This window comes from Muscardinus avellanarius (assembly GCF_963383645.1).
Source record: "Muscardinus avellanarius genome assembly, chromosome: 13".
NCBI classification, from domain to species: domain Eukaryota; kingdom Metazoa; phylum Chordata; class Mammalia; order Rodentia; family Gliridae; genus Muscardinus; species Muscardinus avellanarius.
The window spans coordinates 52,981,238-53,003,803 of NC_137799.1; the positions used below are offsets into that span (position 1 = coordinate 52,981,238).

Genomic DNA, 22,566 nt, shown 5'->3' on the forward strand with positions numbered 1-22,566 from the left:
CTCTTCACTAGGACTTCTTGCTTCTATTCTTCCCAAAAATGAATAAAAAACTTTGACCTCTAGCCTGGTGTGGTGGTGCATGCCTGTAATCCCAGTACTTGGGAGGCTGAGATAGGAGGATCCTTGGTCCAAGGGTAGCCTTAGAGAGGAGAGACTACCAGCAACCTAGTGGGACCCAGTTTGAAAATAAAAATAGAATAGGGCTTGTAGTATAGCTTGGAAGTAGAATGCCCCTGGATTCAATCCCCAGTACCCACCCCAGCAAAAAACAGGGTTGAGGCTATAGCTCAGAGGTAGAATGCTCCCAGATTCAGTGCCCAGTATCACAAAAAACAAAAGCAAAAACAATTCTGACCTCAGTGGAGCAGACTTAACTCTTTGGGGGACATCAGAACACTGCTTAGTATGTTTCAGCGACAATGTTCTGAATGGCACTTTAGAAATCTAAGTGAGTAACACAGCAAGTTGCAGCTTCGCATACCAAGAAGTAAAATTATATGTTTTCTTTTCAACTACATTGCATAAATACAATGATAAAATTAATGATACGAGTATAATAATCATGGATAACAATTACTGACTGCTTGCCTTGGGCCAGGCCCTAATATTGCAGGTACTTGACATAGATTAAATCATTTAACTCTCAAAACAACCCTAAAACATAGGTACTACCATTTCCCTTTTATGTATGGACACTAAAGCAGACAGAGGTTATGAAACTCAGCCGAGGTCATGTTGCTAGGGGATTGCGGCGATGGGCACTGCACGGGAGCAGTGAGGATCCAGAGTTCATCCTCACACCCCTTCCCTATTTTCTTTTTCTTTCTTTTTTTTTTTTTTTGGTGGTACTGGGGTTCCTGGAAGCCCTTCTACCTCCGGGCTACACTCCCAGACCTATTTTTACATTTTTATTTGGAAACAGGGTCTCCTAAGCCAGCGCGCGCGGCTGGCTTGGAACCTGCGCGATCCTCCTGTCTCTGCCTCCCAAGCGCGGGGATTACAAGCGTGCGCCACCACGCCCGGCCACTTCCCTATTTTCTTCCCTTTGTTTGAAACAAGCTATTTTCCAAAATACTGGTAGTCCACCACTCTAATGGTGGTCTCAACCTTAGGGCATAGTAGAACCTCCCGGAGAAACTGCTACATACAGACTCCAGGAACTTAGAATTTCTGATTTTGTAAGTCTGGAGTGGGACTTCAGATTCACATTTCTAATCAATTACCAGGTAGGGCTGGTGTCACTCCCCAGAGAATGTCTTAAAAACCATGGTTAAGCTGCGTGTGGTGGCACATGCTTATAATCCCAGTACTTGGGAGGCTGAGACAGGAGGATTGCACAGGTTCGAAGCCAGTCTCAGCTACTTAGTGAGGCTCTAGCAACTTAGTGAGACCCTGTTTCCAAATAAAATATTAAAAAAATAGGTCTGAGAGTATAGCTCAGAGGTATAAAGCCTCTGGGTTCCACCCCTAGTACCACCAAAACAAAACAAAACAAAACAAAACAAAAAGACCACAAAACAATGATGATTATATGATCCTGTCAGGGACCCACCTGAATAAGCAAGCTTGCCATAAAATGGAATATATGTCAAGGTGTCCACCAACTATCAGGGTAAGAGTGCTCATGGTATTAGCTATACGCAAAGTTACTTTCAAATATGTATGCTAATTAGGAGATACAAGAAAAACCAGGACATACACTTTATTTTCAACTCAAATTTAACAAAACAGCTTGTATTTTATTTGCTAAATCTTGCAACCTTATTGATATACTATTTTTTCATTCATATTTGGATATAGGGGGTTTACTAATAAATTATCCTGTGCCAGGGCTAACAAGTGCTTGATTTTCAATCAATTATACTTATACATTCTAAAAGGATAGCATCAAGCATAAAAAAAAAAAAAAAACGTGAGACTAGAACTACTTATTTATGCCTGCTATGTACCATAAGTTCTTTGGCCAAAATATTCTCATTCTTGTGAATACTGCAATAAAAAGGTTTCCCTATACTTATTTTTGTCCATAGCTGACTCAAAATTGTTCTTGACAAAGTGGGAGAAATTTAGTTAAAAAGTTATTCATCCACCCTTACATGAACTAAGAACCAATCATACTAATAGGTTGGATACTAGACCCCATAGTGAAACAAACAAAGTGTTCCAAAATCAACTAGTAGCTAATATAAAGCAAAACTAACTTCAATCAAAAGGACACGTAATCAATTTTTCAATTGGAATTTCTGCCTCAATAAGAGAGAGAGAGAGAGAGAGAGAGAGAGAGAGAGAGAGAGAGAGAGAGATTGATTGATTATTACCTTAGTAATCTGCAAGACCCGATTGGCTTCATCATCTGTCATTTCCGAGAGGCATTTTGCTACACTGATATATAGCTCTAGATCATTTCTCTGGTAACAAAACAAAACAAAACAAAAAATCCCAAGCATGTCGAAATACAATATAAAATAAAAATACCAAGTCTATTTTTCATGCTTTGACAAATTCTTAGGCTTGTTTATCCCTGTGAAATGCAGCCAATGAGATTTTAATTTTAACTAAACCAAAATATATGACCACATTTTATCATCTTATAAACATCTTTCCTGTTATTCTGTGTATTTACTTGGCTATAATTTCCTCCCTCCTTCTCAGAATCCCATTGTTTCAAACAGATTTATTTATTTATTTATTTATTTATTTATTTATTTATTTATTTATTTTTGTGGTACTACGAGTGGAACTCAGGGACCTTCTACCTCCAAGCTACAGATTTTTTTTTTAATCCTTGTAAAACTTCAATTCAGAAGTCTGTTGAAGGAGGGGAAGGCTAATATTAAGTGATTTGATAAAAACAGTATATTGGACAATATGCCCCAGGACTCTTCAAGGGGAAAGTGTTCAGGATTTCTCAGCTTGCTCATCTAGCACAAGGCCGAACAGAAACTTCATGGAGCTACACTGGTTAACCTGTTTCTAAGCATGCTCAAATCTTTGGTTCCAAAAATTCAACCTCAACTTAGATTTTGGAAGCAAACATACTCTTAGTGAAGAATGTGGTTATTTCTTGCTAGCCTTCCCACCCACATTCTTAAAACATATACCTCCCTGCTTTGCCAAAAAGGCTTTAAAGAAGCCCAAACATAAATTGTCAGGAATGTAAATATTTTTGTTCCTCACCCGAATCTTATTTGGCAGAAGGTCAAAAATTTTCCCAGTAGCTTCGCAGAGCACACTCCAGAGGTGGTGGGCAGGACTGGGCAGTTTCATGGCCTGGCTTAGACCCTGTAAGGCACTCGAGCATAACTCAGGATTGCAAAGTGGAGAAGCTGTGTTGAAAACTGTCACCATTAAATTTTCAATAAAACCCAGGATCTGTTCATCAGAGATGTACTTTATCCACAAAGGCACAGATACCAGGAGGTATTTCTTGATATCCAGCTGGAAGTAAAAACGAAGAGGTTAAGTGCTCAAAACTTCTCGGTCATCGCCATGTTTGAGAGTAGACAGGGATAAAAGGGTCAGTTACTTCCCCCTCCTTCATTTTCCCACAGCCTCATGATCCAATTGGTCACCACTCTATGTAATTTTGGCTATCACTTCTGATCCAGGGTGACTCATGCGTATATGTGTTATCTACAGTCCATCTGTGAACTACTCAGCTTAATCCTTGGATTGTTTCAGAGAGGGGAATAAAATGCCTTTTCTGAATGTGACAACTGCTGTTATAGTTTAGATGTGGAATGCCCCCTGGAATAGATCATGTATTAATGCTGAAGTGCCCAGAGGGGAAGTGATTGAAATTATCAGGGGGTTCTAATCTCATCAATAGATGAATCCACTAATGGGTTCATGGACTGATTGGGTGTTTAGGTAGGCAGGTGGGGTGTGACTAGAGGAGGTGGTAGGTCATGGGGGGTGTGGCCTTGAGGGCTGTACACACATCCATGGACCCTCCCTCATCACCCCACCCCCTGCTTCCCACTGCCCTGCCCTGAGTTCTCCAGAGGTAACATGGACTAAATCCTCTGAATTCTCCAGAGCTGTGAGCAAATAAATCTTCCTTCCTTTAAGGTGTGGTCATCAGGTTTTCAGAGTAACAGAAGTGAGAATGCTGGCTGACACAGTTGCTGCTCAGTGTTTAAAAGCTGTATTCTCCAGCAAGAAAAGCTTCTGAAGATGACAGACTCATCTGCTAGAAATCAACTAACTGGAGCATGTGCTAATTTCTTCTGCTCAGGAAAAATAAGGCATGAGGAGACTGGCATGCGGGGTCACATCTGGCCAAAGAATCACCAAATAAACATGTTAAACTGACCAAGGCATCTCAGAGCTCACAAGAGTCAAAAAGTGGGGAGAATGTTAGCTCTGTCACATGACACAGACTTTAAGGGAGTGGACTTCAACAATTCTTAGAAGCACAAGTGTGACACTAAAGGGGTAGCATGTCCAAAAAATGCTCTAGCCAGATGTGGTGGCGCACACTCGTAATCCCTGCGCTTGAGAGGCTGAGACAGGAGGATCGTGCAGGTTCGAAGCTAGCCTCAACTGGTTTAAGAGACCCTGTTTCCAAATAAAATATAAAATAGGTCTGGGAATGTAGCCTGGACGTAGAAGGCCCCTGGGTTCAAAAAAATAAAATCTGACAATAACATCAGTACCTTTCCCAAAAGATTGGCATAGTTGGCATGAGTTTTCTGAAGTGCTCATTTTAAACAATATATCATCTTGGATTACTATAGAAGAAAATTAATCCAAAAACCAATTTGTAATGAACAGAGTAAAAGAAAGATCCATTACCAAAGACAAATGCAAAGAGCTGCATAGATCTAATAAAGAAATGGAAGGATTACTAAATTCTAGAAAATTTTCTGAGGTCAACAAAACAGGCAGAGCTACACCTGATTTAAAAGGAAGTAGTAGTCTATAGTATATGGCTCTGGAGTCAACTAGACAGTGTGCGCACTCTTATAGCTATGCAAATTTTACTTGACTTCTATTTGTCTCAGTTTATCAACTTACCAAATGCAAAGAAAACAAGAGACAAAAAACTTCATATTGTATGAGTCTATTCTAAAGAATTTCAAAATTTATATAGAATTTAAATGTATACATAAGTTCTTTTGAAAAGGCAAATTATAGAGATAGCAGATCAGTAAAGGCCCAAGTCTGAGGTTGAGAGTAGAGACTGATTAAAAAAACAGGCACCACGGAACTTGTGTTGAGTGATGGGGACATTTTTAGAAATGACTGAAAACTTGTACTAAAACTCATCAATGTTTAGGCTCATCAAACAATCAGTGGCCACACAAATGGCCACATATAGGGCATATAAATTAGAATTTAATAAAGTTATTTTTCCAAAGCCAGTCTGCTAGAGTTGCAGAGACTAAGTCTGATGTCTATAAGTACTCACTGGGTGCTAACAGGTACCAGGTATATGTCAAGTACTCAGTAAGTGGCAGCTAGATGGAAGTCACTGGGAATGGAGACATGGGGCCACGATAATAGCAAATGGAAGGGATGCAGACTTCAATAACACGTACCTCCAGATAGAATGAGAAGGATAAAGCAAACAAACACCCTGTGGAGTGGGGACCAAAGCCAAGAGATTGAAGAAATTAGAGGGCTTTGCATTATTAAAGAACAAAAGACTTCTAGAACAGAAGAATAATGGCCTGATTGTGGAGAGAATTCAAAGATGAAGACTATTTATTTAGAATTGATGGGTAAATCTCTAAGAAATCATTAGAATGTACTCAAAATGTCCTAGTTTGAGATACACTCAAACTTATACATCTCTACTAACTTCACACCTTGTTTGTTTGCTTTGTGGTACTGGGAATTAAATCCAGGGACATCCTACCTCTGATCTATACCCCCAGCCCTATTTTATTTTTAATTTTAAAACAGGGCCTCATTAAACTGCTAAGGGTCTCGCTAAGTTGCCGAGACTGGCCCCAAACCTGAGATCCTCCTGTTTCAACCTCCCAAGTACAGGTGTGTGCCACTGTGCTTCTTACTTCAGTCTTCTTATCTACCTTTGGCCTATACCTGGAAGGTGCAAGCCCTCCCTATCACAAGTAGCAGGCTCGATCACTTCTTCCTTAGTCTTTTATTTTAGCTAAATATCCTAGCAGAAAGGTTCTGCTCCTTCTACACATACTCGCCCTCCTTCCTCCCTTGGTGCTTCTGACTTGATGTCTAACCAAACTCCACCACACCTTCAAGGCTCAACTTAATCAATGCTTCCTCTGGGAAAGGTAGAAATAATATATGGAGGAATCCAGAGCATGTGGATTTAGTCTTTCTCTTAAAACCTGCTGAGATGACTATGTACACCATGCTATCAAATAAACCCAGATTCAAATAACTCTACAACTTTCTAGTTGTATGATCTTAAGGGGATATAATACCTCATCATTTATCCCTTTTTGTAATAAATGATAGCTAATGCATGAATGCTAATGGCCATGGTGGGCCCCTGAATCACATCATTTCCCAGTCTCTGGCCAGATACTATTAAGCCTTTAGTGCTTATAAAATCCCTTTGTGCATTTTCTATTTTGAGCATACCCAGATGAATGTTAATTTCCTCCCAAAGCACATTATCCTACTCTTTCTCAAAACTCTTATTCACTACGTACGCTCAGACCATGGACCAGTGGCGGCACCACCCACAAGCCCAGCAGAGCAGCTGCATTCTGGGATGACTGAGCCTGGGTTGCCACCACTTCAAGGCAGAGCCGCTGTATCTCTTCACCTGAAAGAGAAGGATGAAGAGAATTTCAATAATGTAGTTGCTTCTTGAACTTATTTTCAGGCTTTTATGTCCAAATTACAATAGCACTTTAGAGCCAGGTGTGGTGGCGCAAGCTTGTAATCCCAGCATTTGGGAGGCTGAGACAGGAGAATCATGGTTTGCAGACAGCCTCAGCTACGTAGTGAGGCCCTTTGCAACTCAGTGAGACCCTGTTTCAAAATAAAGAATAAAAACTCGGGCTGGGGGGTGTAGCTCAGAGATAGAATGCCCCTGGCTTCTATTCCCAGTACCACCAAAATAAATAAATAAATAAATTTAAAAAATAGCACTTTAGTAAACTAAAAGGTATTTCAAGAGACCCTGTTGGTTATGAGGCAAAGAATGTGTCATGTGGTGTTACGGTCCCAAGTCTTGGAACTAGCAAGGGCCTTGAACCAAGTAGGGTAATTTCTCTTATGGTACTTAGATAAGTCTAAGTACTCAAGTACTATAAAAATATGGGAAAAATTCTTGCTAATAACCTCTTGGTCCCCATCTTTCCCTCCTCTGTACCTTGTGCTCAGTATAAAGAGGGATCTGTGGCTGAAATGGCTGGTGACATAGCCACTCCCCCTAGTGACCAAGTGTTCTCAGTAGTCTGATACTCATCAGTGGACTCTTTCCAAACCAGATATTAATCTCTTTTTGTTCTAAGAATTTAACTAAAATGCAAATATTTTCAATACAGCATACAAAATCAGGAGAGGGACAAAGGAACATATTTTCCAAATGAAATATCTGGAAACCCAGTACAGTGACATCATGTCTTACACAGGGATGAGGTTCAAATGAAAACATTTAGGCAAAAAAAAAAAATATATATATATATATACATAGTCAAACCATCTTTAATTATCTCTTCAAGTCCGCATAAATTATAGTATTCGAGTCATTCTTTTTATTATGTGTAAGCCATCACCCTATGTGATAGAGAAGCCATGTCAAATACACACAATTTTATGACACTGTTCAAATTATTCTTTCTGAAATTGGACAGGAATCAAGCAAATGAAATTCAGTTTGCATGTGGTCACTGCATTCTGTATGAAAGAAGAGTGCTGTGGATGAAATTTAGGTGTTAACATGCATTCCCCTTGCTTCTTACCATAAGGAATCTGTGCAATGCAGAATAATGGCCCCATAATGATGCCCACATCCTAATCCCTGGAACCTGTGAATATATTATCCTACATGGCAAAGGAACTTTGTACATGTGATGAAGGTAAGGTCCTTCAGAGAGGAGATTTTACTGGATTCTTTACATGGGCTCATTAGTCACAGGACTATGTAAACATAGAAAACCTTTCAGAGAACCAGAAAGACTATAGTGTGTGAAAGCCTCAGCTGTTCATGGTTTCTTTTGAAGGTAAAGAATGGGGCGGGGGGACCAAAGGACGTGAGTAGCCTCAAGAAGCTCAAAAATGGAGAAAAGAGATTTTCCCCAGAGTCTCTAGAATGGAATACTGCCCTGCTGCTTCCTTGATCTTAGTCTGGTGAGAATCATGTTCGTTATCACCAACCTATAGAACAATACGATAAAGATTGCAGCAATTTGTTACAACAATAATAGAAAATACAGCATCCTACACAGCTTTCTTAAAACCTGGGGCTGTTGAGCTGTGTGTGGTGGCACACACTTGTAATCCCAGCATTCAGGAGGCTGAGATCAGAGGATCGCGATTCACAGACAGTCTCAGCTACTTAGTGAGGCCCTTCGCAAATCAGTGAGACCCTGTTTCAAAAATAAGAAGCCTGAAAAATAGGGCTGAATGTATAGTTCGGAGGTAGAATGCCCCTGGGTTCCATCTCCAGTATTGCCAAAACAAAAACAAAAACAAAAAAAAAAACAACCCACACAAACCAAAACAAAACAAAAAAACAACTGGGGCTCTATGAGCAGTTTGATAATCATCAGTCCAGGTCTGCACCACATACCTGGGTCAAGCATTGTTCTCAGAGACTTTCTCTGATCTGGGTCTCTGTCTCTTCACTCTTAGCTATGGGGACTCAATGAGTCTCTGAACACAACCCAGCCAAGAGGACAAACCTCAAGATTCCAAAGTCTTCCAGTCACTACTGATGGTGACAAAGAATCTGTTGTTCTACTCAGGTCCAATCCCCAAAGTAAAGTTTGAAGACCTAAAACTGCTGGATATTTACCAAAGTTGAGCCTCATAAGTGGAGAAAGGAGTGCAGCCCAGTTGGCAGGAGGGTACTGGTAGCTTTCTCCTACAGTTGCTATGGGTTTCATCACTACTTTGAGAAGGGAAGGTGGCACAGCTTCAGGACCTGAAACAGAAAGGGAAAAATAATAAAATGCCCTTAGAGCATCATGAAAGTAGAAAATTCCAAGTTTCCCTTCTTTATTCTAGTTTCAAAGGATCAGATATCATCACATCTTCAATTATATTCAACCCTTCAGTTCCATGCTCTGATTCTCAACCTCATTTGCTACAAAACTTTGCACCCTCTGTTCTTTTCTCTTACTTGTCTTTCATCTTTTCTTCTTGTCTGGATAGGCATGTTCCATATGTTTTACTTAGCTGTCCTCTATACTCTCAGGGCTTTTTATCTAGTTTTTAAAAAAAGAACAACTTATTCTACGTTATTGTCCCATTGCTCACTTACTCCTCAATGTACTTCCAGCAGAATATAGTACCAAATGGTATATATACTATGTTGTTTTTTCCTATACACATATACCTATAATAAAGTTTATATTAGGTACAATAAGAGATTAACAATAAAAGTAGAAAACGCTAAAAATATGCTATAATCTTCTATGAATGAGTTTTTCTCTCAAAATAACTTTTTTTTGTGTGTGTGTGACACTGGGGATTGAACCCAGGGGCATTCTACATTTAAGCTACATCCCCAGCCCATTCTTTTTTTTTTTTAAACAGGGTCTGAATAAGTTGCTGAGGGCCTCACTAAGTAGCTAAGGCTGGCCAAAAACTCAGATCCTCCTGTCTCAGCCTCCCAAGTACTGGGATTACAAGCATTGGTCACCACACCAGGCTTCAAAATATCTTATAATAGTATACTTATCCTTTTTCTTATGATAATGTGAGATGAAGCACTTTAAGCTTCTCTTTGAAATATACAAATTTCCAGCATCACTACTTTTATGCTTTGAGAATTGCTGTGTTTGAATGTGTCCTCCAAATTCATGTGTTGCAAACTTGATCCCCCAACTCATAAGTTAATAGTACTTTAATATGGAACTTTTGGAGGTGATGAATGGATTACTGAAGGAGCAACTTTCTTATAAAAGTGAGTGATCTCTGACAAGCTTGCTCTTTCTCCCCATAGGATGCCCTTGACTATCTTATCATGAAGCAAGGCTTTACCTGGTATTGGCACCATGCTCCTAGACTTCCCAGTCTCCAGAACAATGAGCTAAACTTCTATTCTTTATAAACTACTCAACCTCACGTACTTTATTACAGTGAAACAAAATGGACTAAGACTCATTACCCAATAAAAATCGGGTTGCTTGTATGCAACTGCTGCAATGCCATGCAAGTGGGTCTGATCATCTAGCCAGTCATAGTGACTAAAAGATGGGTAACACACGTAGCATGGGTATGCAGAACAGTGTAACTTATGTCTCAGACAGGATCCAGTAGGACAGCATAATATTTCACATTAACACACATTAATAAAATAAAAAAATAAAAATCATATCTTTTTTCTTTTGCAAAATCAAATACCACCTCTTCATTAAAAAAGAAACATTCAAAAAACTAAAAATAGGATGGAATCATCTCAACATGACAAAGAGAATTTATGAAAAACCCACATAAACCTAACAGTGAAACATTGAAAGCATTTCCTTTATAATCAGGAGGAGCAAGACGAGATTTCTACTTTGACCACTTTATACTGAATGTTCCAGATGTAATAATTAGGAAATGAATGGCAATAAAAGGCTATCAGATTGGAAAGTAAGACATAAAAGTACATTTGTAGATGACATAATCTTATGCAAAGAAAAAATCCAAAGAATCTTAAAAACTAATAGAGCCAATAAATGAACTTAATAACAATGTGATGTATAATATCAAAACACAAAAATTGTTTCTATACTTCAGCAGTGAATATGCTGAAAAGGAAATAAAGAAACAATTATATTTGTCATAAACCTCAAAGAAACAAAATATCTGGGAATAAATTTAGCCAAAACAAAGACATACATTTGAAAGTATAAAACATTGCTGAAAGAAATCAAAGGCCTAAAGAAATGTAAAGACATCTTATGTTCTTGGACTGGAATACTTAATATTTTTAAGATGGCAATATTACCAAGTGATTCACAGAGCTAATGTAATGCCTATCAAAATTCCAAAAACCTATTTAGCAGAAATAGAAAAGCCAATTTTCAAATTAATATAGAATTACAGAGGCTCCAAACAACTAAAAAAGAAATCCTGAAGAAGAAAAATGTGGAGGATTCTCACATACTAATTTCAAAACTTAATGCAGAGGTATAGCAATCAAAACAGTAGGGTATTGGCACACAGAAGGGTAGACACGTAGACCAATAAAATCGAACTAAGAGTCTAGAAACAAACCTATATCTACTGGCAATTTGTTTCAAATAATGGAGCTATGACCAGTCAATGGAGGGGAAAAAAAGTGATCTTTTCAACAAAAGGTGCTGAGATAACTAGATACCCACATGCAAAAGAATGAAGTTGGGTATCTTACATTAGTTGCACAATTAACTCAGAATGAACTAACAATATAAATGTGAGAGCTAAACCAATTAAATTCTTAGAGGTAAATCTTTGACCTTGGGTTTGGCAATAGTTCTTACATATGGCACCCAAAACATGAAAAACGAAAGATAAATTGTACCCTGTCAAAGTTAAAAATTTTGGTGCGTAGTCAAGAATGTGAAAAAACAACCTACAAAATGAAAGAATTCGCAAATCATAAATGTGGGTCTAGTGTCCAGAATACACAAAGAACTCGTACAGTTCGACGGCGAAAAGAAAAGACAATCTAACTTTTTTAAAACAAAGAACTTAAAGTTAATTCTTCAAATATATATATACACACACATACTCAATATCATTAGTTATTAGGGAAATCCAAATGAAAACCACATGGGATCCACAGTACATCCAATCAGATGGCAATAATAAAAGAGAAAATAGCTGGCAAGCATGTGGAGAAAGTGGAGCCCTCACACATTGTTGATGGGAATGTGAAATGGTACAGCCACTGTGGAAAAAGGTTGGCAGTTTCTCAAAAAGTTAATCAGAATTCCCATATGATCCAGCTCTTCATATATATACATACACACACACACACACACACACACACACACACACACACACACATAAAAGAATTGAAAACAGGTGTTCAAACAAAAACTCACATACAAATGTTCATAGCAGCAGTATTTGAAATAGCCAAAAGGCAGAAACAACCCAAATATCTATCAATTGACAAGTAGATAAAATGTGGCATATTCATGCAATAGATTATTATCCAACTATAAAAAGGAATGGAATAGTTATATCTCCTACATTATGGATAAACCTTGAAAACAGAATTCGAAGTGAAAGAAGCCAGTCGCAGAAGGCCACATAGTATATGATTCCACTTAAATGAAATACACAGAAAAGGAAAATCTGGAGAGGCAGAAAGCAGACTAGATTAGCTGCTGGAGAAATGAGGAAGGGGGAGCAACTGTTCAGTGGGCTCAAGGTTTCCTTTTTGGGTGACAAAACGTTCTGGAAGTAGTGACAGTAGCAATGCAATGCTGTGATCCTATGAATGCACTAAATGCCATGAAATTGTATGCTTTAAAATGGCTAAAATGGCCAAGCGTGGTGGCACACGCTTGTAATCCCCACGCTTGGGAGGCGGAGACAGGAGGATCATGCAGGTTCAAAGCCAGCCTCACTGGCTTAAGAGACCCTGTTTCCAAATAAAAATATAAAAATAGGTCTGGGAGTATAGCCTGGAGGTAGACGGGCTTCCAGAAACCCCAGTACCACACACACACACACACACATGCACATACAAAATGGCTAAAATGGTAGAGTTTATATTATGGACATAGTAGCAGAGGAAGTGATGAATCAGTCTTTAGAGAGGAAAGTAGAAAAGCTAAGAGATTCATCCCATCAGGCCCTGAAAGAAAAAGGGAAGAAGAGAAGGATAAGTCTGAGTGCCTCGTATCTTCCTCCTGCTGGTATGAATGGAAAAACTGAGAAGGGACTTTCTGCCCTTACATTTCTGAGAGTCTAGAAATCCTTGCATTAACTTTCTTCATTTTTTGAGTCAGTTTAAGTAGGTTGTTGCTTTCTATAATAAAAAGCATCCTGACACAATTGCTATCTTGCTATTGGGTCCACTACTCTACTGAAACTGTCCTTGCTAAGATTTCTGATGGTCACCTAAATACCAAATTTCAGAGCATCTCTTCTGGCCTTTCTTTCAATACTTTTCTCTCTGAAAGTGTATCATGCCCTCATTCCTGAAATAATTGCCTCCTTGGTCTTTTATGTTCTTCTGCTGAGTCTCACCATATGAGATCATCTATGCTCACCATTTCAAATATTATTTATATGGTGGTGACTATAAATCCCTAGTTCTAATCCACATCTTTCCCACATGCTTTAGACTCTCACTTCCAACTAAAACAGTGTCACAAATCAGCATGTTTTCTTAGTCTAGTTACCCACTAACCTACCTCCCCGTTCTGTTGACATAACATGCCTTCCAATGTTCTGCCTCTAACATTTTGCTTTTTTAAAAGTGTTAAAGCCAAACAGTCCTACCACACTTTTAAGCTGTGCTTCCAGTAACTGATGTTCCATCTTGATTCCTGTTCCATCTTGAGATGGAATACTCACTGCGAGTTCAGAAAATTTTAACAGGAAGATAACCACTGCTACTACAAGAATTTCTGATAAAGAAAGCAATTAGAATTTTTTGGTGCTTGTGGTGTTATGGATTAAACCCAGGGGCATTCTACCTGTGATCTACACCCCAGCCCTATTTTACTTTTTTATTTGGAAAAGGGGTCTTGCCAATTTGCTGAAAGCTTCACGAAGTTGCTAAGGCTGTCCTAGAACCTCCTATCCTCCTTGACTCTGCCTCCTAAGCATTGGGATAACAGGCATGCACCACCACACCCTGCAAGCAATTACATTTATAAACACATTCGTTCCTTCCAACATTTATTATCCAAATAATTACTCCAACATTTATTAGGTATCAAGTACTGTTCCTAGTGACGATGACAGAGCTGAACACGAAACAAGCCCTACACTTATGGAGCTGCTATTCTAATGAGAAGATTTTTCAAAAACAGAAAAAGCAAACATGATCAATTCTGTGATAATAAAACACTGAGGTAGAAGCTACTTGGTTGGTTATTCATAAGTCTATACTGATTACACATTTGCGGCAAGTATCTCTACATAATGTTGGCTGCAAATGGAAAAACTATGATTTCACATAATAAAAACATAAAAATTTTCTTTTTAAGGGTCATTTTGTTAAATGATTCATAGCAATGGTCTGGTAAAGTGGCAGATATTAGAATAAATATCTGCATAAAATAACATTTGTTTCCCAATAAAGATACATATACAATTTTTGTATTGGAAATCATTGACTCATAAGCAGATTTCTATGTAAAAAAGCTTTTTTAGGTCAAGGGCTTTAAAAATTACATAAAGCCGGGCGTGGTGGCGCACGCTTGTAATCCCTGCGCTTGGGAGGCAGAGACAGGAGGATCGCGTAGGTTCGAAGCCAGCTGCGCTGGCTTAGGAGACCCTGTTTCCAAATAAAAATATAAAATAGGTCTGGGAGTGTAGCCCAGAGGTTCAAGGGCTTCCAGAAACCCCAGTACCACAAAAATAAATAAATAAATAAATAAAATAAAAAATTACATAAAAATTTTATTCTATTTTTAACAGAAATTACTATAGAAATTTTGCACTGTGCAGAGGGTCTAGGGAACTAGAAGAGGCATTTAACCTGTCCTCAAATACCAAGACCCCATGTGAAATATGACCATCTTTCAGATATTTTATTGCTTATAGAATAAGCTTTCCTTTGACAGGAAATGGAACTTTCACCGATGCCTGTACTTTACAATATACTCTATACATATTGCTTCTCTATTTACTAGAATTGACCTTACATACAAACAAGTGTCTGGAACAAGAAGAACTTATAAAAGGGAGAACAGGGTTGAAAATCATGTTAGTGCTATAATGTAATAAATCTTTCCCTTTTAAAAGGGTAGAGAATCATTACTGAGAAGCATAATTAAAATTACACAAAATTTTCCACTATATTTGCAAGGAACTTGTTCTGACACTACATAAAACAAAGAAGGCAACTGTAGTAACTGTTAGGAATGGAGAAAATATTTGGCAGTTCCATGCATTTGGGAGAGGTTTAGAAAGAGGGAGAGTCCTAAAGCCCATGGAGAACAGTTACTACTTCCTTCCCCAGAGATCTTCAGCATGGGACAAAAGAATCCAAATCCAAACAACAGGATTGATCAGTTCTTTTATTTCAGCGCTTTGTCTTTCAAACAAGTGTCTTGATAGAAGAAATGCCGTAATGCTTTATGAACAATGGATTTGAAACTGAGAACAGCCTATGGGCACTTGTTAAAAAGATCCAGATGTTTTGAAATCTGGATACAAAGTTGCTTTAAATCTCTCCTCTCTTTGACAGCTTAGACATTATAAATGGTATATCCGAACATAATGCATTACAACAGGACCCATTATCACACATACTTTGGCTACACTAAGGATCAGATCTCAGCGCCACAATGCACATGTCTAACTCCTACAAGAAAAATCTGGCAACAAGTATGCTAACAGCCGGGGTATATATTCTCCATCTCCAGCACATCTATTGTGTGGTAAAGACATGCCTTTACTTTTTCCCTCTTTAGTATTGCTAGAGACAATTTAACTTAGAATTATAATTTAATTTTAAATCTACCAATGTACGTACACACACACACACACACACACACACACACACACACACACACACACATCAATATACTTTTGCAAGCCAGGTAGTGGATTCTGAACACTTTAGGATAAAACACACATGTTCTTTTTGCCCACTGAGGAAATTACAGTTTATCGAGGCAGACAGACTTTGAACAAAAAAAATTTTAATTGTGTAAATAATGACATATGTGAAATACTATGAAAAATATATTTAAAAGTATCACATATGGAATCTAATCTAACTGAGAACATCCAGTAAGGCCCTATTTTCACTCTCCAGAAAAAGATGTTTAAATCAAGATGGGGATGATGAGTAGAATTTTTCTAGACAAAATAGAAAACACAGGCAGAGACAACTACAGCAACAGCATATTTACGGGAACTAAGAGATGCTTTGTTTCTACCAGAAACCATAATCGGCAGTTGTTGGAAGATAATTAATGATCCTGAAAGATAAGTTATATGCTTAAATCTGGCTGGAGATTCTTTTAAAAGAAAATACTTCAACTAAATTCAGAGTTATCAGTAACGAAAACATTCTGGACTCCTTTGAACCAAGAAGGTCCCCACAGGGGGTGGCAGTCAGTGGAGACTGGAGCCTGGGTGGGGAAGAGGCTCAGCAGGGCAATGGCCCAGTGGGATGGGAGTCTGCTTACATTCAGGTGGACTGAGCAAATAAGTAAATATATTGGTAATAACGAGAGCCAGGTCTTCTTACCGCCAGAGAAGAGAGTTACAAATTTGAGAAAGTGGAATGAACCCTGGTGGTACTGAATTTGGGACTGCAGATATTGGTATGAACTTATGTTAATATAGAGACAGAGATAAGAGAGGGAGGGAGGGGAAGAAAACAAATTTTCTGGCTCTGTTCACAGAATAGGCATGGGAGCAGTGATTTTTACTACAGTAGCAATGTGACCTTAGCACCCAGCTCTTAGCTTCTAAATGCCATTCTCCACTAACAGGAACCTAGGTTAACGGGCTATCACAGGACTGAAGGGAGTGCAGGATAAGCCTAGAACAACTTCCTGGGCAGCAAAGGAGTTAGGAACTCAGAATGTTGGGGTCATGGCAAAAGGACACAAGAATCACTTGAAGAGAGTCCTACTTGTCAAATCTGGGACAATTTGAAGATCAAAATAATGAATAAGGTCAGGCGTGGTGGCGCATGCTTGTAATCCCCGCACTTGGGAGGCGGAGACAGGAGGATTGCACTGGCTTAAGAGACCCTGCTTCCAAATAAAAAAATATAAAACATAGGTCTGGGAGTGTAGCCCGGAGATAGAAGGGATTCCAGGAACCCTAGTACCATAAAAAAAAATGAATAAAATGGTAAAATAAGAATCTATGCTAATAAAAAAAAAGGGAAAAATGGGAAGGGAAGAGAAGGAGGAAGAGAGAAAGAAAGGAAAGAAGAAAACCTTTTTCTTAGACAAGAATGCTTGCTAAAAGGTACATGGAATGATGGGAATTTAAAATTCATCTTTTGGCAATCATCATAGTAAATTAATTCAGGCAAGATACATCAATGGATACCAAGCCTCCTGGGTGAAAACAGAAGAAAAAATAGGTTATTTATAGACACTCAAAAAAAATAATTGTTGATAAAGGAAAAAGAGTAACTTCTTTCAGAGAAACCTGAACCACATCACCTCATCCCAGTCATCAGTAGAGGGAGGTGGACACCATGTGCCACCTGATGGGATGCAATGAGACAAACAGAGCTCCACTGCTGTGAGACTCCTGATGCAATGACTCATCTGACTCACCGGGGAAACACCAGGCAAACCCAAATTAAGGAGTCTATAAATTTTTTTTTTTTTTGGTGCTAGAGATTGAACCCAAGGGCTTTCTACCTCCTAGCTATAACCCCATCCCTAGTATTTGGCTTGAAACAAGGTCTTGGTAGGTTGCTGAGAGTCTCATTAGATTTATCAGGCTTTTCTGAAACTTGTAATCCTCCTGTCTCAGCCTCCCAAGCACTGAAATTACAGTTGTGCATCACCTTGCCCAACTAAAGTAACTAATCTTAAATTATGTTGAAGTCGTCAAAGTCACAAGACTGAGGTACTGTTCCACATTCAAGAGACATGACAAGTAAGTGAAGACCAACATTTGGGATCAGATCTATTTTCTACTAAAAAAGATGTCAGTGGGATCAACCAGGTGCTGTGGTACACACCTGCAGTCCCGGTACTTGGGAGGATTATACAGGGTGATTCCAAGTTCAAGGCTAGCCTCAGTAGCTTAGAGAGACCCTGCTACAAAATAAAAAATAAGTAAATAAAAGGGAACTCAGGATGTAGCTCAGTGGTAAGAATGTCTCTGGATTTAAGCCCCAATCCTCATTCCACTCCCCGCCCCCTCTCTCACACACACACAAATGCCATCGGTATTACTAGTGAAACTTGATTAAATATTTCTGGATGAAATAAATAAGAGTTTTTTCTTACAGTCAGATAGTTTGTAGCTTTTCTATAAATTTTTTCAAGTTGTAAGTTTGAAATTATTTCAAAATAAAATGTTAAAATGCACAAATGTTTAAAAAGAAATTTTAAAATTTAATTTGTAACAAAATGTTTAATAGTAAATATATAGACAAATGTTTATTCCTTGTGTCAATTAAATGCAAATAATTACAGACTTACGGTATCATTTTATACTTAGTTTTTCCAAATTGTGGGTGCATGAAAGAAATAATTGAAAAGTAATATCTAAAAATAATATCCATAGCATCATGGTATAATCAGTGACTTTTTTCCTTTTGCATATTTTAATAATGCTTACAACAAAAAACCTTAAAACCCACAAAAACATATATCCTATTGTCAAATGTCCAAAAAACAATGCAATAGGATTCTTTTCTACTCAAGCCTCCTTTTGGAGTAGATGGGTTAGTTATTATGGCCATTTACATGGAAAGTCATTAAAAATTTTAAAAATCAGATAATATAAATTTTATGAGTGAATATAAAATGTACAACACATCTAGAAAGATATATATTGAAGCGCCTATCTCTAATTGGTGATATTACAAAGGGTTCTTATTTTCTTCTTTATGTTATTTTTGATGTTAGTGTTATACACACTATTTCTAATGTTATTGTATAAAGAGGTGTGTATAAAGAGGTGCAATGAAAATATTACTAAGTTAAAAACTAAAAACTGATATATAATCTTGGCAATAAACTCTATAATTTCACCAAAAAGTAGATAACTTTTTCATATCATATTCTATTCTCAGAGTTCACTAATTCTCTTCCCTCACTAGATTCAACAATTACATCTCATGCTCAAAACTCAAAGATGACTGAGAATTTACCGACTAAAATTTGTACACAAGCTCAATACTTAAACACACAATTCACTAACTGATGAATTCATATTAGGAAGGAAATTCCACTTATATGTACTGTAATACATGAATTTAAGCATACTTGCCTAAACCCTACTGTGAAGCCTAATAGTAAAATTCAAGTTTAGAAAGTGTTAGTCACATTCCCAAAATAGAATAATAAAAATAATCCTATTACATAAAAATACTTAATGCTAACATCAGAAAAAATTACTAATTTTATTAAACACTTTACATGCATTTTAAAACCTATATAAAAGTAGCACAATTCACAAAAGCCAAATTGTGAAACCAACCTAGGTGTCTATGAACAGATGAATTGATAATGAAAATGTGATATATATACACACAATGGAAATTTACTCAGCCATTATAAAAAAGAAAATGATATCATTTACAGGAAAATGGAGGTAACTACAGAATAGTATGCAAATGTTTTTTTTCTCATTTGTGGATCCTTGGACAAAAGTAGGAAGCAAAAGGGGCTCCAGTCAAATTAGAAAAGAAAATAATAAAATAGTGGAGGGGAATTGGGGGAGGGAGGTGTGAATAATGAAGATTGAGAAAGGGAACAAGGCTATGTTCGTATAAGATTTCACTACCAATCTCACATGTATGGAGGGAGGAAGGGAAAGGGAGGTGGTATATGAGGGAAATACACCAGTGATGTGTGTGTGTACGTTTGTAACACTTTGAATCTCACTATGATGCACAATTATATTGCACCAATAAAAGTATAAAAAGTAGAGAAAACATAAGTCGTAAATCAACTAAAAGATTGTTTAGAAAAGAAGGAAAAATAGTAAGAATAAAAAATTAAAGGTGTTCAGCAGGAAAAATAGTCCCTGGTAGGAGGAATTAGATTGTGAGCAAAATTTTAAGCTTAGCCTCAACAAGAAATGCCCAAAGGAATAGAGAATGGCAATGGAAAGGGGTAGGGGGAATATACCTGCAAGAGGAGGCCAGGGCTATCAGAGGGACGAAGAGAGAATTTCTCATCATCTACCGGAAAATGATATTCAAAACCGGAAACTGAATTCTTTAAAAACAGAATAAATTTCACCTATTTGGTATGCTTTCAAAGCATACACCTCTATGAAAGAAGGATGCCCTGAGTGAATATTTTGTATGCTCTATCACGTATGTATTAAAGTGAATATCCTAAGTGAGCAAAGTTCTGAATATCAGAAGGCAGATTAATATGCTCTTTATCTCAAATCTGATTGGCCAGGATGGAAATCACAATGCCCAATCTCATCCTGACATAAGTGTGCATCAGAGATAACTATCCGTCACATTTTCCCCCTCTCCTGAGTTATGAATGTTAAAATTAGCACCCAGAGGCAGTGAAACCAAGATGTCCCTGAAGTCTTCTGTTCTCTGCCTATGCCAAGCAGGATTTTTATTCTTTAAAACCATTTCTTCCTCAAAAGAGTTCACCAAAGTTGTCATCCTTCCTATCAGCAGCCGCACTGGGCTCTGGTGAGTGACATCCAGACATTTAAACTCAAAAGCTGCTTCAGAAGGGAGTTATTAAAATTCAAATGAGCTGGGCATATTGAAGGAGAAAACACTCGTTTGCATGCACACCTCCGCTTTTGCCCATCGCATTTAGTCCCAAAGAGCAGGGTCTGGTTTTGTTTTTGTAAATGGGCTTTGGAGGCGGAGGTCAGCCTCCCACGGCCCCCACTCCTCTGGGGTCATCATTAGTAATGTGGAAGGCTGAATAGATTTTCCTCCGAGTCTAGTCAGCAAACCTGACAAGAAGGCAGCTCTCTCCCACAACCTGAAATGCCCCAAATCCAAGTGGTGATATGGCTTTTTTTAAAAAAAATACTCTAATTATCTGTTCTAAAACAGTTTTCAGCAAGGCTACATATCAGACAGATTCCAGTTCCACCTGATTTTTCAGACAGAGCAGAACAGTTCCTGTTGTGCCAGGCCTGTATAATCATAAAGATGCTACGTTTAACCAATAATTCCCCATAAGATTCAGGGAATATTAATTTCTGCCAAGAAGTATGGATCTGGGGAACCAAAATGACATTTTATTTAAGAAAAGAAAAAAAAAAGAGTCTTTCATTAGACCTAAAAATTTTTGTTTTATTTCTCATGGAAACAGCTTACATTTTGTTTTAATGCGATTTAACTTTTTATAAGATAACAATGAGAAATCTCATACAAATATGGCAAAAAATATATACTGCTGGCATTATTCTGGCCATGGAATGTTTAGATGTGCATTTAGAAAGAATTCAATTTCTTACTAATGAAGACACCTGCATTATATTTTAATAGACTTAATTCATGCCAATACAATCAATAAATGAACTTGCGCATTACCTGTAGGATGAGTTTATTATATATCATGTGCAACAATGGCATGACCACATATCCATTCTTAAGGAGGGTAATTAAAAGCAAATAGTAGTACATAATCTAAGATAGCAGTGGACACTCTAGAACTCTAGAAACTAAAGGAATGTGTCTTGAGCCTATAAAAATAGTCTATAATCTGGAAGCCCAGGATTACTACCCTCAGTGGGAAATGAGACAATGTTAACTTTTAATTCCTTTCCATTGGTAAGGTTTCATTCTTCTACGACCTTCATTAATCAAATTAATTCCTCTCAATCTCTTCTAGGTTTTCATTTTGCTTAAAATTTTCTTTTTGAAATGATAATGGTCTTGCTGTAACACAGACACTGGTTTTATCCAGCCAAGAAAGAATGAAATTAGCAAACACCAGTGAAAGAATATTACATTAATGAAGCTGGATCCTGAGCCATGACATGCTCAGTCTAACCATTTGTTCTTCACAGCTTCAAAAAGCATGTATGTGTCACTAAAGGGCACTTATTCAGTAAATTACAAGGCACTGGTCTGGCTCATTACAGCAAAGGGCATTTACTTAATGTCCACTTTCAAACTGCATGTGTTCTAGTGTGAATGGCAACAATGAAGAATTGCAAAGGGACAAATGTGTGCAGAGAAAAACAAAAATGGAAGTCAGGAAACAGAGCCAGAGATTCCACCAACACAGCGTGATCACACGAGACACAGGACACAGCGCGATCGCATGAGACACAGGGACAAGACCTACTTCGGAGTCACTCCAGCGGTCCAAGCTGTGCCCAGGAGTGTTTTCTCTTCTTAAATCACATTTACTTGAAATTGACAGAAAAAGTACTGTGCATCTATACTTTTGAAATGGCCAAATGGAAGATTAAGTTTTCACAGGGCCATCCAAGATCACTGAGAGTGATTCAAAGTGACTACAGTGTTAGTTTACTTAGTAATTGTTGGATGGCTGTCTGGTCATCTCTGTCAGAAAGATAGCTCGGCAGAAGAAAATACAGATCTGCATTGCTAATTCTGCAGAGGCATGCTTAGGGCACACAAAC

The 22,566-nt window shown here is 37.9% G+C and overlaps 1 protein-coding gene across 4 annotated transcripts in view; it reads right to left on the reverse strand.

Moving 5' to 3' along the window:
- FOCAD (focadhesin) overlaps positions 1–22,566 on the reverse strand; it is a gene marked incomplete at both ends in the record, with an annotated part of 280,748 nt that overhangs the window by 10,333 nt on the left and 247,849 nt on the right. For all 4 annotated transcript variants that reach the window (XM_080709563.1, XM_080709560.1, XM_080709562.1 and 1 more), the window contains 4 exons: positions 2,319–2,408; positions 3,178–3,438; positions 6,645–6,760; positions 8,960–9,088. In XM_080709563.1, coding sequence (XP_080565689.1) covers positions 2,319–2,408; positions 3,178–3,438; positions 6,645–6,760; positions 8,960–9,088 — 596 coding nt within the window. The remainder of the gene's footprint in view (positions 1–2,318; positions 2,409–3,177; positions 3,439–6,644; positions 6,761–8,959; positions 9,089–22,566) is intronic.